Source organism: Ahaetulla prasina, chromosome 2 (assembly GCF_028640845.1).
Source record: "Ahaetulla prasina isolate Xishuangbanna chromosome 2, ASM2864084v1, whole genome shotgun sequence".
Lineage (NCBI taxonomy): Eukaryota > Metazoa > Chordata > Lepidosauria > Squamata > Colubridae > Ahaetulla > Ahaetulla prasina.
Window position 1 is genome coordinate 20,753,295 of NC_080540.1, and position 13,684 is coordinate 20,766,978.

The following is a 13,684-nucleotide window of genomic DNA, read 5'->3' on the forward strand; positions in this document are numbered from 1 at the left end:
TACTTCCTGAGTAGCAACCATCAGAAGGATGAGAGTCTGCCCATCTCTTAGTTCGGAGATTGGCAGCTGCCATGAGGACAACAGAATCGCAGTGATAGCTTTCTCTCTCTCTCTCTCTCTCAGCAGGCGGCTAAACCGGTTGTGATGAATCTGTCCTCTCTGGGAGCCCAGAGCCATTATGATCCAGGGAGGGTTGAAGCTGCACTGCTGGATGCAGGCCAGGGTGGGGGGGCCTCATTTGTTTGTTTTTTTCTGGAAAGATTAACGGAGGGAAATGATCATAAAGGGATTGCTCATTTAGGAGACAACCCTATACGAGTTCCCCCAGGACAATTAAGGCGGCTGCAAAAAAGGACAACGGCCTCTTGAAGAGCATCCAGATCACAGGAGGTAATTATCCTGTTCTGTTCTGCCTTGGTCTGGCCATTTATCCCGGTTTCAAAAGGACACGGATAAATTGGAGCAAGTCCAGAGAAGGGCTGCCAAGGAGTGGGAACCACATCCTATGAGGAATAGTTAAAAGACCTAGGTAGGTTTAGCTGGCGGAAGAGAAGATTTGAGAAGGGACATGACAGCTGAAGGGCTGTGGAGGGTTTGGACTTGTTTTTACTGGCTCCAAAGGGTAAGAGTAGAACTACAGGTACTCCTCAACTTATGACCAGAATTGAGCCCGACATTTCTGTCATGCTAAGTTGTTAAGTGAGTTTTGCCTCATTTTATGATATCTCTTGCCACAGGTGTTGTGAATCACTATCGTTATTAAGCTAGTAACACTGTTGTTAAGTGAATCTGGCCTCCCCATTGACTTTGCTTGTCAGAAGGTCACAAAAGGGGATCACATGAGCCCGGGACATTGCTATCATCTGTCTGTCTGTCTTTGTCTGTCTGTCTGTCTGTCTGTCTATCTATCTATCTATCTATCTATCTTTCTACCTATCTATTATCTATCATCTCTCTCTCCCTTTCTCTCTCTCCCTCTATAGATAATTAGATAGATAGATAGATAGATAGATATAGATATATATCTCATCTATCTATCTATCTATCTATCTATCTATCTATCTATCTATCTATCATCTATCTATCTACCCTTCCTTTCCTCTCCTCTTGCCCTTCCCTTCCCTTTCCTCTCCTCCCTTCCCTCCCTCCCTCCCTCCCTCCTTCCCTTCCCTTTCCTCCTGGATTTCAATCAGCCACTGTGCTTAATTTGCTTAGACCTCTTAAAAAGCAGTCACTGTACATTCGAGGCACATATTTCTGACTTAATTATTCATTGTGTGAAGACATTCTTCTTTTTGTCTGTCTTGAACTTACGGTTAATCAGGTGATGTACTCTGTGTCAGAACAACTTAGCTGGGAATTCTGCATTTTTGAAGTAGACAAGGCACTCGGTGAAGCCCGCACCTAGCTCTTTGTTTTCATTCTGGCAGAGCCAGGTCTGACAAAACTGTAAATCTGTGCCATCAATTTTTAATGCATGCCGCCGAACTGGGCCATTGGATCTTTAGACCTGGGAAGTACCTGTTGCAACTGGCCTCTTCTAGGAATTGGGGAGAGAAGTGTAGGGCCCAAATTTCCTGGCACCATTATAGCTTCCAGTAAGTGTGCAGGAGGGTGGGGGAGGTCCTGCAGTGCCTATAATGCAGTGTTTCTCAACCGTGGCAACTTTTGTGTGGACTTCCAACTCCCTGAATTTTCCAATTGCACATCTTAAATTTGCCAAGGTTGAGAAACACTGCAAAATATAGTAAAAGGGAGGCCCTGTCCCACTGAAAAACTGAGTGGGGCATAAACTTATTGGCTTCCGTAGGAACAAGGCAATCGCTTTTCCCCTTAAGGAAGGCGGTGGAACTCATAGTCATCTGACTGCTACCAGCTGATGTTCACCGTAACTTTGCTCCGCTTTTTTAAAGAATCCATGAAAAGGTTAAGTACTGCCACTAAGATGGCATTTGGTGCATTCATTACAGAGGCATCACCTACTTCCTGAGTAGCAACCATCAGAAGGATGAGAGTCTGCCCATCTCTTAGTTCGGAGATTGGCAGCTGCCATGAGGACAACAGAATCGCAGTGATAGCTTTCTCTCTCTCTCTCTCTCTCACCAGGCGGCTACACCCGTTGTGGTGAATCTGTCCTCTGGGACCCCAGAGCCATTATGATCCAGGGAGGGTTGAAGCTGCACTGCTGGATGCAGGCCAGGGTGGGGGGGCCTCATTTGTTTGTTTTTTTCTGGAAAGATTAACGGAGGGAAATGATCATAAAGGGATTGCTCATTTAGGAGACAACCCTATACGAGTTCCCCCAGGACAATTAAGGCGGCTGCAAAAAAGGACAACGGCCTCTTGAAGAGCATCCAGATCACAGGAGGTAATTATCCTGTTCTGTTCTGCCTTGGTCTGGCCATTTATCCCGGTTTCAAAAGGACACGGATAAATTGGAGCAAGTCCAGAGAAGGGCTGCCAAGGAGTGGGAACCACATCCTATGAGGAATAGTTAAAAGACCTAGGTAGGTTTAGCTGGCGGAAGAGAAGATTTGAGAAGGGACATGACAGCTGAAGGGCTGTGGAGGGTTTGGACTTGTTTTTACTGGCTCCAAAGGGTAAGAGTAGAACTACAGGTACTCCTCAACTTATGACCAGAATTGAGCCCGACATTTCTGTCATGCTAAGTTGTTAAGTGAGTTTTGCCTCATTTTATGATATCTCTTGCCACAGGTGTTGTGAATCACTATCGTTATTAAGCTAGTAACACTGTTGTTAAGTGAATCTGGCCTCCCCATTGACTTTGCTTGTCAGAAGGTCACAAAAGGGGATCACATGAGCCCGGGACATTGCTATCATCTGTCTGTCTGTCTTTGTCTGTCTGTCTGTCTGTCTGTCTATCTATCTATCTATCTATCTATCTTTCTACCTATCTATTATCTATCATCTCTCTCTCCCTTTCTCTCTCTCCCTCTATAGATAATTAGATAGATAGATAGATAAATAGATAGATATAGATATATATCTCATCTATCTATCTATCTATCTATCTATCTATCTATCTATCTATCTATCTATCTATCTATCTATCTATCTATATCTCTATATCTCTATATCTCTATATCTCTATCTAATCTCTATCTATCATATCTATCTATCTATCTATCTATCTATCTATCTATCTATCTATCTATATCTCTATCTATCTATATCTCTATCTAATCTCTATCTATCATATCTATCTATCTATCTATATCTCTATCTATCTCTATCTCTATCTAATCTCTATCTATCATATCTATCTATCTATCTATCTATCTATCTATCTATCTATCTATCTATCTATCTATCTTTCTACCTATCTATTATCTATCATCTCTCTCTCCCTTTCTCTCTCTCCCTCTATAGATAATTAGATAGATAGATAGATAAATAGATAGATATAGATATATATCTCATCTATCTATCTATCTATCTATCTATCTATCTATCTATCTATCTATATCTCTATCTATCTATATCTCTATCTAATCTCTATCTATCTATCTATCTATCTATCTATCTATCTATCTATCTATCTATCTATCTTTCTTTCTACCTATCTATTATCTATCATCTCTCTCTCCCTTTCTCTCTCTCCCTCTATAGATAATTAGATAGATAGATAGATAAATAGATAGATATAGATATATATCTCATCTATCTATCTATCTATCTATCTATCTATCTATCTATCTATCTATCTATCTATATCTCTATCTATCTATATCTCTATCTAATCTCTATCTATCTATCTATCTATCTATCTATCTATCTATCTATCTATCTTTCTACCTATCTATTATCTATCATCTCTCTCTCCCTTTCTCTCTCTCCCTCTATAGATAATTAGATAGATAGATAGATAAATAGATAGATATAGATATATATCTCATCTATCTATCTATCTATCTATCTATCTATCTATCTATCTATCTATCTATCTATCTATCTATCTATCTATCTAATCTCTATCTATCTATCTATCTATATCTCTATCTAATCTCTATCTATCTATCTATCTATCTATCTATCTATCTATCTATCTATCTATCTATCTATCTATCTATCTATCTATCTTCTATCTTCCCCTGCTTGAGGATTTTAAACAATGATTGGATAATCAACTATCAGGGATGACTTAGGGAATCTTGCAGTGTGCAGAGGGTTGGTTTTGATGACCTCTTAGATCCCCTTCCAAATCTATGATTCTATGACTCATTAAATTTAGCATTCCAACACAGCCTTTCTAGACAATGGCCTCTCAAAGAGGCTGCATCAGTTGCACTGTATTCCATTCAAAAGTTAAATTCCAAAAATCTAAAGATAAGTAGCCCTTGAAAATGTGATTCCGTTTGTATGAAATTATTTCCACATATCGCAGCAAACATACTTGCAGCTTGCCCAATCAAATTGCATAAGTCAAAAAAAAAAAAAAGATCCCTGCAAATGTAGGGGACAGGTCAGCAGTAGCCCATTACCTGCTAACCCATAATAACCCATCATCTCAGTGCCTTTTCCCCTCATCTCTGTTTTTTGCTAATCTAATCAGTCTTAGATAGCCTACGTATACATTTCCAAAGCCAACTACAAAGCACTAACACAGGCAAGGAGTCCACTAGTAACCTATGATAGACAGACACACATACACCAACACATACAGACATGCACGCACAGAAACATATACAATACCAGTCAACATTAATTCAACGGCACATGATCAATCATGTACAGTTCATGGATAAATGTTACATAATATAACAATTTATTCACTGCAATCATTAATCTGTTTAGAATTATCCCCCTTTAAACCTCCACGTTGAGATGTTCCAGGCTAACAGGGTCAAACATGTTTGTAGGAAATTCTTTTGTAAAGGTTTTGTGCGTCCATGTGGCTTTTCAATTTGCAAGAGAAACGTTTCATGACAACTCTGCCAAAAGTCTATTATTTTGCTGTCACATTTCACCCATGCAATCATGGAGCTGGCGATTGGGGATGAAGGACAATCTTCCTTAAGATACTCTCGGGCTGTTCTGCCAGCTTAATAATCCTTCTATGTGTGAAAGGTGATGGGTTGGGGAAGGCTGCATGGAGGTATTGTGGGTCCCCACCTCCCCTGCCTTGACAGTCAGACATATTCTGATACCTTGAGATTCTTGACAGGCACTGTAGGGTCAGAGAAGAAGCTCTGGCGAAAAGTGATTTCAATCCCAGCCTCTTTGACTCGCTCCTCCAGATCATCCAAAGTCTGTGGGAATGCAGAAGGAGGTATCACAACCATGAAGATATAAGGACCTGGATAAAGATGTACCTCAGAAGCTACATTAAGATAGGGGAATATATATTCTGAGTTTGCACCTCATACTACTAAACTAATAATAAGCCAACCCCAAACAAAGCACAGTACAGTTCAGCCTGCTGTGTGAATCCTGTGACTCTATTTTTCGAGCCATGATTGAAAGCCAACCCAGTTTATTCAACTTATTCAATAAAACATGACCATGGAAATAGCAGCTTAGCATAACACATAAAATCATTGCATGCGCAGGTTAAAAACCATGAAAATAACAATGTCAGTTTTATGTTTAGAAAATCTCCAGCATTTGTGATCCTGCAGAAAACAGAACTTCAGAATTTCAGCTTCTATGTTCTCAAAAGATATAAGCCCTGTAGCTGTATAAAAATACCTAGTCAAGTCTCAGAAGCAGGTTCTAGTTTTGCACTATAAAGCTCCCAATGTTTGTTTGGTTTCCCCCCCCCCATTCTTGCTATCACAGGGACAAATACAAAATAAATTGTTTAGAATATTATTATTTCACATACTTTGGCCTCTTTTAGTATGTTCAGCATTTTCTAACGTACATGCATTTTCTCTTTTTATTCAGGAAAAATAGACACAAAGGATCAAATTCTATGTGACAAAGAAGCTTTTCTTTTTCTATGCCTCTCCCTCATTGAAGCTCTTGGACATAATGAGAAACAGCCCTCTGTAAGCAAAGGAATACTTTTCATGAGTAAAGAGAATATTTGCACGACTGGATGCTACTTATTATTAAAAGGAGAAACCAAAGAGGAAACAAATCACAAACAGGGATGGAGAAAAGTTTGAGTGCAAACTTTTTTTGCACTCAAAAAAAGTGCAAAAGTTTGAGTGCAACTATCTATATGTCAGGATGGCTAAGTGGTCTGAGGCGCCAAACTCAAGGCTCACTCCTTTCCCAGTGTTGGGTGTTCTGGTCTCCAAATGGAGGCGTGGGTTCAAATCCCACTTCTAACATAAGCCTTCAACTTAAGGTATACTGCTCTAAAACTCGATTGCAGAAAATGTGACTTCAGTAACAGAGTGGTCAATGCCTGGAATGCACTACCTGACTGTAGTTTCTTCCCCAAAGCCCCAAAACTTTAAGCTTAAACTGTCTACTGTTGACCTCACCCCATTCCTAAGACGTCTGTAAGGGATGTGCATAAGTGCACCTGCGTGCCTACCATCCCTGTCCTAATATTCCTTTTTTACTTACTCTTTTCATGTATCCAAATTATGTTTATACTTTTACCTGTTTACATATGATTGACAAAATAAATAAAATAAAAAATAAATAAATAAAAAAAAATATCTAAAACTAGCTGGATACTTCTGTATCTGGTATGAACTTAAGCACACTTAGCATTGTTACTTTCACAATTGCTGAAATCAATGGCCTAAGAGCCCCAGTTGGGATTAGGAGCACATTTGTATCCGGGGTCCAGGAGCTGCTTTTCTTTTAAAATATTTTTTTCAAAGAAATGAAAAATGTAACATACACTGTGATTCTAATAGTGCTGATCTGTCTGTTCTACTGTGTCTCTGGTATAATAATTATATAATAATTATATAATAATAATAATAATAATAATAATAATAATAATAATAATAATAATAATAATAATAATAATTGTGATAATGATAATACCCAACAATGTGCAAGTATTATGAAACGTAGCTTGTGTCAGTCATAGTCTGCATTAATTAGAGCTGCTTTGATCACCCACAATTTCTTAATTTCTCTGATAATGGACTGGGATTAATCAACAAGTTTGGGCAGGAGGAGGATCGCTTTACCCCCAGTGATGCTAGTGGCAATATACCACCGCGAGAGATGCAGGCCTTCAGCCCGCTTGCCAGTCACAGGTCACGTAAAAATAATTCTGTGGTTTCACATTTGCATAAATGTGATAGACATTGGAAAACAGCTGGTGAAAATGTTCCTTTTCTTTCTTGGAGCTATTTGTGAGGGTTTGTTTTGTTTTTTCCCCTTCTCTAAAAGAGGAAGCTGTAATTGTTGTTAGGACATCGTTGAGACAAATAGCCCTCAGCTGAGATCTCAGTTGACATTTATTAAAATTCAGTAAGGAAAAAAAAAGGGCCCTGAAAATATATTTTCTGCTAGAGAGAGCAGTCTAGAAGCATATTAAGAGACTCATTACTTCTTCTCTTGTCATTTCCTCCTTTTTCGCATCCCAACGTCTCCCACCCCCTCTCATCTGTCTAACTTCAGGCTGAGAAACTCAAACGTGGAAGGAGAATTACACCATCATTCTTGTTATTTCACCATATATGGGCACCTTCATGCCAGCTTTTGATTCCTGGCAACTGCATGGACTAAGACCTTGCAATTTTCTTGGCAAAGGTTCCTGCCCCCCTCCTCAGAAGTGGTCTGCCCTTCCTTCCTTCTTCCTATGGCTGAGAGGCAGTGACTGACTCCAGGTCACCGGGGCCTCTGGCAGGACTAGAACTCATACCGTGGTCACCTAGTTTTTAGCCTGATGCTTTAATCACTACACCAAATTGGCTCTCTATTACATTATACTATATAGTTCTACTTAATAAATATGGAATTGATTTTACCTTCTACATGGGTAAGAGCATCCTAAATGAAATTTTGCCCAGAAAGCCAGCAGACTAGGGAGGGGATAATTTTTGCCATTTCTTCTATCAACAAGCCACCCCCATAATTCTGGAGAGTTCCCAAACTTCCAGAGCAGATTTTCTGAGACAGACGGGACTCTGAATATTTTGTGTGTGCGGAATCCTCAATCAGCCAGTGTTCCTTTTGGACCACAGATCACACAATGGATTGAACCCATTTATAATAATTTCCATTGTGCAAATTTTCACTATATCTTAATTCCTGACATTTTGAAGGAAATCTTTCTTTGAGTTTCTAAGGATATTCAAGCCTGAGATATACCCAGAAGTTTAAATTGTCCATTTGTGTGTAGGATAAAGAGATGGTTGCTAATACTGCTAATAATCCAAAAACAGATTAGGATTATGTACAGTAGTAATTACAGAGATGGCATCAAATAGAGAGGGAGAATTAAACTTCAGCTGGGCTTTCCTTCCGAGACAATCATGGAGAAAGACCTTAATCTTAACTCTGTACATTCAGCTCAGGGATAGGATCTTTGCGCTGGGAGAGAGATACACCCTGAAGTTTGAGATTTATTTCTGACAGATAAACTACTGGTTTATTAGTATGCATTAGGAAACACAAATCTAATGAAAATAATATATATAAGTGGAAGCAATTACCATAAATAATAGGAGCTAGGCTGCATTAATACAAATTCAAAATGTTTTAGTACGGATTTGAGTGGCAAACAGCAATAAGAGGAAAGATCAGCTGAGATATTGCAAAATAAGAAAAAAAAAACCATGGCCAAAAACCAGAAGGTCTAGCCTCTCGAAGAGGTGAGGAGAATAAGAATGGACTTCAGAGAATAAGTCAATCCCCGCTTCTCTATAACAGCTCCTGAAGCATCGGAAGACAGCTATCGTGCCCCCCCATAATCCTTCTTTTCGAGAGGCTAGACGTACCTAGGTCCCTTAACTGTTCATCATACAGTTTAGCCTCTAATCCCCTAATTGTCTTTGTTGCTCTTCTCTGCGTACCTTCTACAGTCTCAGCAACTTTTTTGTATTGCGGTGACCAGAAGTGGATGCAGTAACGTGGCCTTACTAGTGCAGTATAAATCAGCATTATCACTTCTCATGATCTTGATGTTATCCCTTTGTTGATGCAGCGCTGGATTGCATTGGCTTTTTGGGCAGCTGCAGCTCATTGCTAACTCATACTTAAGTGGTGGTCCACTAGGACACCTCAATCTCTCATACAGTTACTAATCTTGAGCCAGGCACCACCTATTTTATACCTTTTTATGTCCTTCCTTATCATTTTGTATCCTTCCTTTAAGTTCCACTTTAAGATCCATTCTTTTCAGATCTCACCAAACGCTGCCTGCATTTTAAAATCTTATTTTGGAACCACAAGACCTAGGACTATGAGAAGGGAGTTTTGTTTATCTGTTTTGCCTTTTATGAAATAATACATGTGGAGATTCTGAAAATGCTGAAGATTGCGTCGGTTATATTTATTTCTTCAGTCAGTTTATATGCTGGGGAGTTTCTATTGCTCAAAAGAGGAACTTAAAGCAACTACATAATTAGACGGCAATGAAAGCACACCCCGAAATAGGAATGATTTGCCAATTTTATTGGCGACCAGCAATTATTACAGAATCAGGGCTTTTATGAAGCAAAGGCTGCTGCCAAGATATTTTAAAGATCATTGCATACAGTAAATGTGAAATATCGTTGTCCGTATCCCCTGGCCAACAAGGATTGGCACAATGTCAAAGATTCTGTCTTCGCTGCAATTGTGTCTCTAGATTATTTTTTTAAATTTTCTCTTTCTTGGAATCATCATTTACCGAGAGGGGGGAAAAAGTAAAGATATAGTTCAAGGCCTTAATGGTTACCAGGAATACACCAGTTTTCCTCTACTGTGGATTACAATACTAGGGCATGGAGCAGGTTTGCTATAGGAGAAAGGCTCTATCCATTGCCAGAACAAATATTCCGCACAAGGTCTGTCCTAGTTTTAAAACCCTGCATTTGTGATTAAAAGAATCAGGTAGCAGGTGATGGACTGATTAATTGAAATTCTGGAAAGTAGTTAGAATGAAGTAGTTTTAGAAGAGATTTATGAACACAGGCAGTGTAGTGATTACTAGTCTTGGACTGAGGAGATATACTTTCAAGTCCTCACTAAATCATGGCGCCAGGCTTCTCTCTTAAGCTAACCTATCTCACAGGACTGTTGCTATAGCAATAAAATGAAAGACCCCATGTATATTATCTTGAGCACTGATAAGAAAAGATGGAATATAACCGCAGTAATTAATCAATGAATTGTCCTTGCTTTCTTTGGAAATCAGCCCAGTGCTGAACCTCTGGAAGAAACAATGCAGTTTGTATATACAAACTGCAAGGACGATGTATTAGACTTGGAAACCTGTTGTGGTTAGGATGGGAACCAGGGATTACACTCAGGGGAAGATTTAAAGGCGACTGTTCTGGAACCTGCTGCCAATTACAGAATGACTAAGAGATTAAGCTGGGGTTTACGCCCAGGTTTGGGTTCCATACCGATGTAAACACCTCTGTGGTCTGCTGTATTGTGGCAATCTTCGTCCAGCTCCATTTCTTGAAGAGCTGCACACGGGTGGGATTGTGCAGTGTGGCGGATGGGTGCGTGCGGAAAAAGGTGGGGAAACGTTGGCGGTTGGAAAGGGCTGGCGAGCTGGAGCCATAGGACAACTGGAAAGAAGGAGATGGAAATACAGTTAAAGACAGGAAGATTGAGACACCCGACATTCCTTAGCTAACTTTGAAATGAAGATTTCCTTTCTTCTGCCCCCTTCGTACATGCACGCGGATCTGTCTGGTTAACATCAAAGACATCTGCTCTTTCCTATGCATCTAGAGCAAGGGCCTCCAACCTTGGTCCCTTTAAGACTTGTGGACTTCAACTCCCAGAGTCCCTCAGCCAGCAAAGCTGGCTGAGGAACTCTGGGAGTTGAAATCCACAAATCTTAAAGGGACCAAGGTTGCAGACCCCTGATCTAGAGATGCTGCAGTCGAGGTTATGGAGTCCTCCAACGTATTTTACCTTCTTCCATTCATGATGCAGGGAGAAAGATAGGGTCTATGGTATCATAGATACGTGGGGAAAGATGCTAAGAGAAAAGTATAGTACTTTGCATCTTTTCACTTTTGAAGCATTTTCTTCGTGTGTTTCAAGTTGAAAATTTCAGCTTGCAGGGTCAAAATTGGAGCTGGCTTCTCCCATAAATATCGCTATCTATCTATATGCCTGCCTGCCTGCCTACCTGTCTGCCTGTGTGTGTGTGTGTGTGTGTGTGAATACTAGCTGATGAGTGCTAAATAGCTTGAAATAGATCTATACTAGTCACCCGTTATTTCTTTGTCAGTAAATATAAATTTAAGACAAAATAGTCTGTCGTGTAAGCAAGTGCCTGTGAGGGCTCCTGAAAGGCAAAAGGGAATATATCTCAATAGGAGAGATGCTTACCACAATGAGATTCCACATGCGTGCAGCCTCGGCCACCAAGGTAGAAACACTGCTGCAGCCAGGCATAAGGATGATCTTGATGGGATCATTGTAGAGGAGTTCATACAGAAATTTAGTTGCCACACCAGGTTCACACTGTAGGTGAAGAGATAAACCTCGTCACCAAGAATCTCAAACTGCTCTTGGTCCTGCATGCACCCCATTCAAAATTCTGGTCAAACTCGGGGAACTGTTCCTAATCATTTATTTTCGTATTAAATGCTAGGCAAGAAGCTGTACATAAAATACTTTAATGGAGCCCGAACACGAAACCAGTTGCAAACTAGAACGACTAGAAGAAATAATGCTTGGGCAAAATTAATAATAGAAAGAGTTAAATGGCCATGTAAATTCGGGTAGAATGGAATGGAAAAAGCTTTCGTAGTAAAGTGAGAATGTAATTTTTTAAGTAGGCAGAGAAAAGCATAGAGCACTTGGTTTGCCAATGAACCTTCCTCTCACAGATGGACCGCTGCCCTCCTGTGATCCTTGCTCCGTAAAAAAACATGAATATCATATACTTGCCAACTACTCTGCCAAGACCTAAAAATGATGCCACTACCGACAGACCAGAGTTCTTGGATTGCAATAGGGTTGCACAAGAAAGAAAATGGCTTCTCCAAAAAGTCAGCTTACCACAGTCATGCTACACCTCTTACTCCCTTAGCTTCGGAACAACGAAAGTACTAAGAATAGTGTTTTCACCAACCTGGGTCTCTCATAGAAACATGGACTTCAGTTCTCAGAACTTCCAGCCAGTATGTCCACTGCTGAGAATTCTGGGAATTCAAGTCTATAATGCTTGAAAGATGTCTAGGATGACGAAAACACAGTTCTTTTACCCATTTATGTATGGGTCATCCATCTCATTTAGAAACAACTCTAGGTTAGAAGGCTTCATAGTAGTGAGGAATCAATAATTAATTGGATTTTTGTTGACAAAGTTTAAAAAGATGTCAACCCTGGAGTTTGAACTGGGTTTGAGCAGGGCAGCTGAAGAGGCCTGGCCCACTTTTCTTGGAGTTCATTAGGGTCGCATGAGGAAGGAAATGACTTTTCCATGGACACATTGTCAGTTGGCAGAAACAGCTTCAGTTCATTTCTGCGCCAACATGCAGAAAGAAAAAGCCAACCTATTACAGACAGGATGAATTTTCACCATGGAGAAGCCGACTGAAGGTTCTTTCCCCTACATTTCCACTAATAAGGCATAGCATAGCTAAGCCTCTCAAGCTGATGGTGACTATAAATAGGAGTAAAATCTCCCTTGTATTGAACACGATGCTGGTGACTTTGTGAGCAGGTCCATATCGCCTGGTGAGCAACAGTTCATAAACGCCTTGCACTTCCTTTTTCTAGGCCATTTTCTCAATATCCAATCATCTGAGGACTTTTCAGTTAAGAGGTTGGGGGTTGGAGACAAGTTGAATAATGAAACTTCACCTCCCACTATAAGGCAGAGTAGGCAATGTGATTCCCGATAGCCACCTAAGATCACAGCTCGGTGGTGGGTTTCAAATTTTTTTACTACCGGTTCTGTGGGTGTGGCTTGGTGGGCGTGGCAGGGGAAGGATACTGTAAAATGTCCATTCCCACCCCAATCCAGGGGAAGGTTACTGCAAAATCCCCATTTCCTCCCGATCAGCTGGGACTCGGGAGGCAGAGAATAGACGGGGGCGGGGCCAGTCAGAATTTTTACTACTGGTTCTCATAACTACTCAAAATTTCCACGACCGGTTCTTCAGAACTGGTCAGAACCTGCTGAAACCCACCTCTGTCACAGCTGCTAAAAATGGTGGCAGCGTCCTAAAATGTGTAACTGGAAAACACCCAACTGCAGCCTTAACCCAACCAAAAAAGTAAATGAAAAAAATCCAACTCCTGCCACAAAACAATGGCCATGCCCATCCTGCACTATAGTCATCACTTGTTGTATACAGTTTGTTATCATCATCCTGGCCATCTAAAGGTTCTCCACACTTTCAACGGGCTTGAGCAACTAATGCCTACCTACAACTATTCCCTAACTGTTCACATCCTATATGACCCCAGCCTCGCTTGGTCTCTCTTTGAATAAATGTGCCATCCAAGACCCTCCTGCTGTTTTTTTTCCTACCACCCCCCACCACCACCACATATGCCCCATGTGCCCCATCCTGTTCCTGGCTGTGAGCCTCCACCGCAAGGGGATGATGAATTATTCAGGGCA

General features: G+C 40.5%; 1 protein-coding gene across 1 annotated transcript in view; it reads right to left on the reverse strand.

Moving 5' to 3' along the window:
* The window catches only part of GABBR1 (gamma-aminobutyric acid type B receptor subunit 1), a 238,597-nt gene that overhangs the window by 31,733 nt on the left and 193,180 nt on the right, over positions 1 to 13,684 (reverse strand). Inside the window, exons 8-10 of the mRNA XM_058167527.1 lie at positions 11,437 to 11,571; positions 10,491 to 10,661; positions 5,169 to 5,270 (exon numbers count right to left, since the gene is read on the reverse strand). Of these exons, the coding sequence (XP_058023510.1) occupies positions 5,169 to 5,270; positions 10,491 to 10,661; positions 11,437 to 11,571 (408 nt within the window). The remainder of the gene's footprint in view (positions 1 to 5,168; positions 5,271 to 10,490; positions 10,662 to 11,436; positions 11,572 to 13,684) is intronic.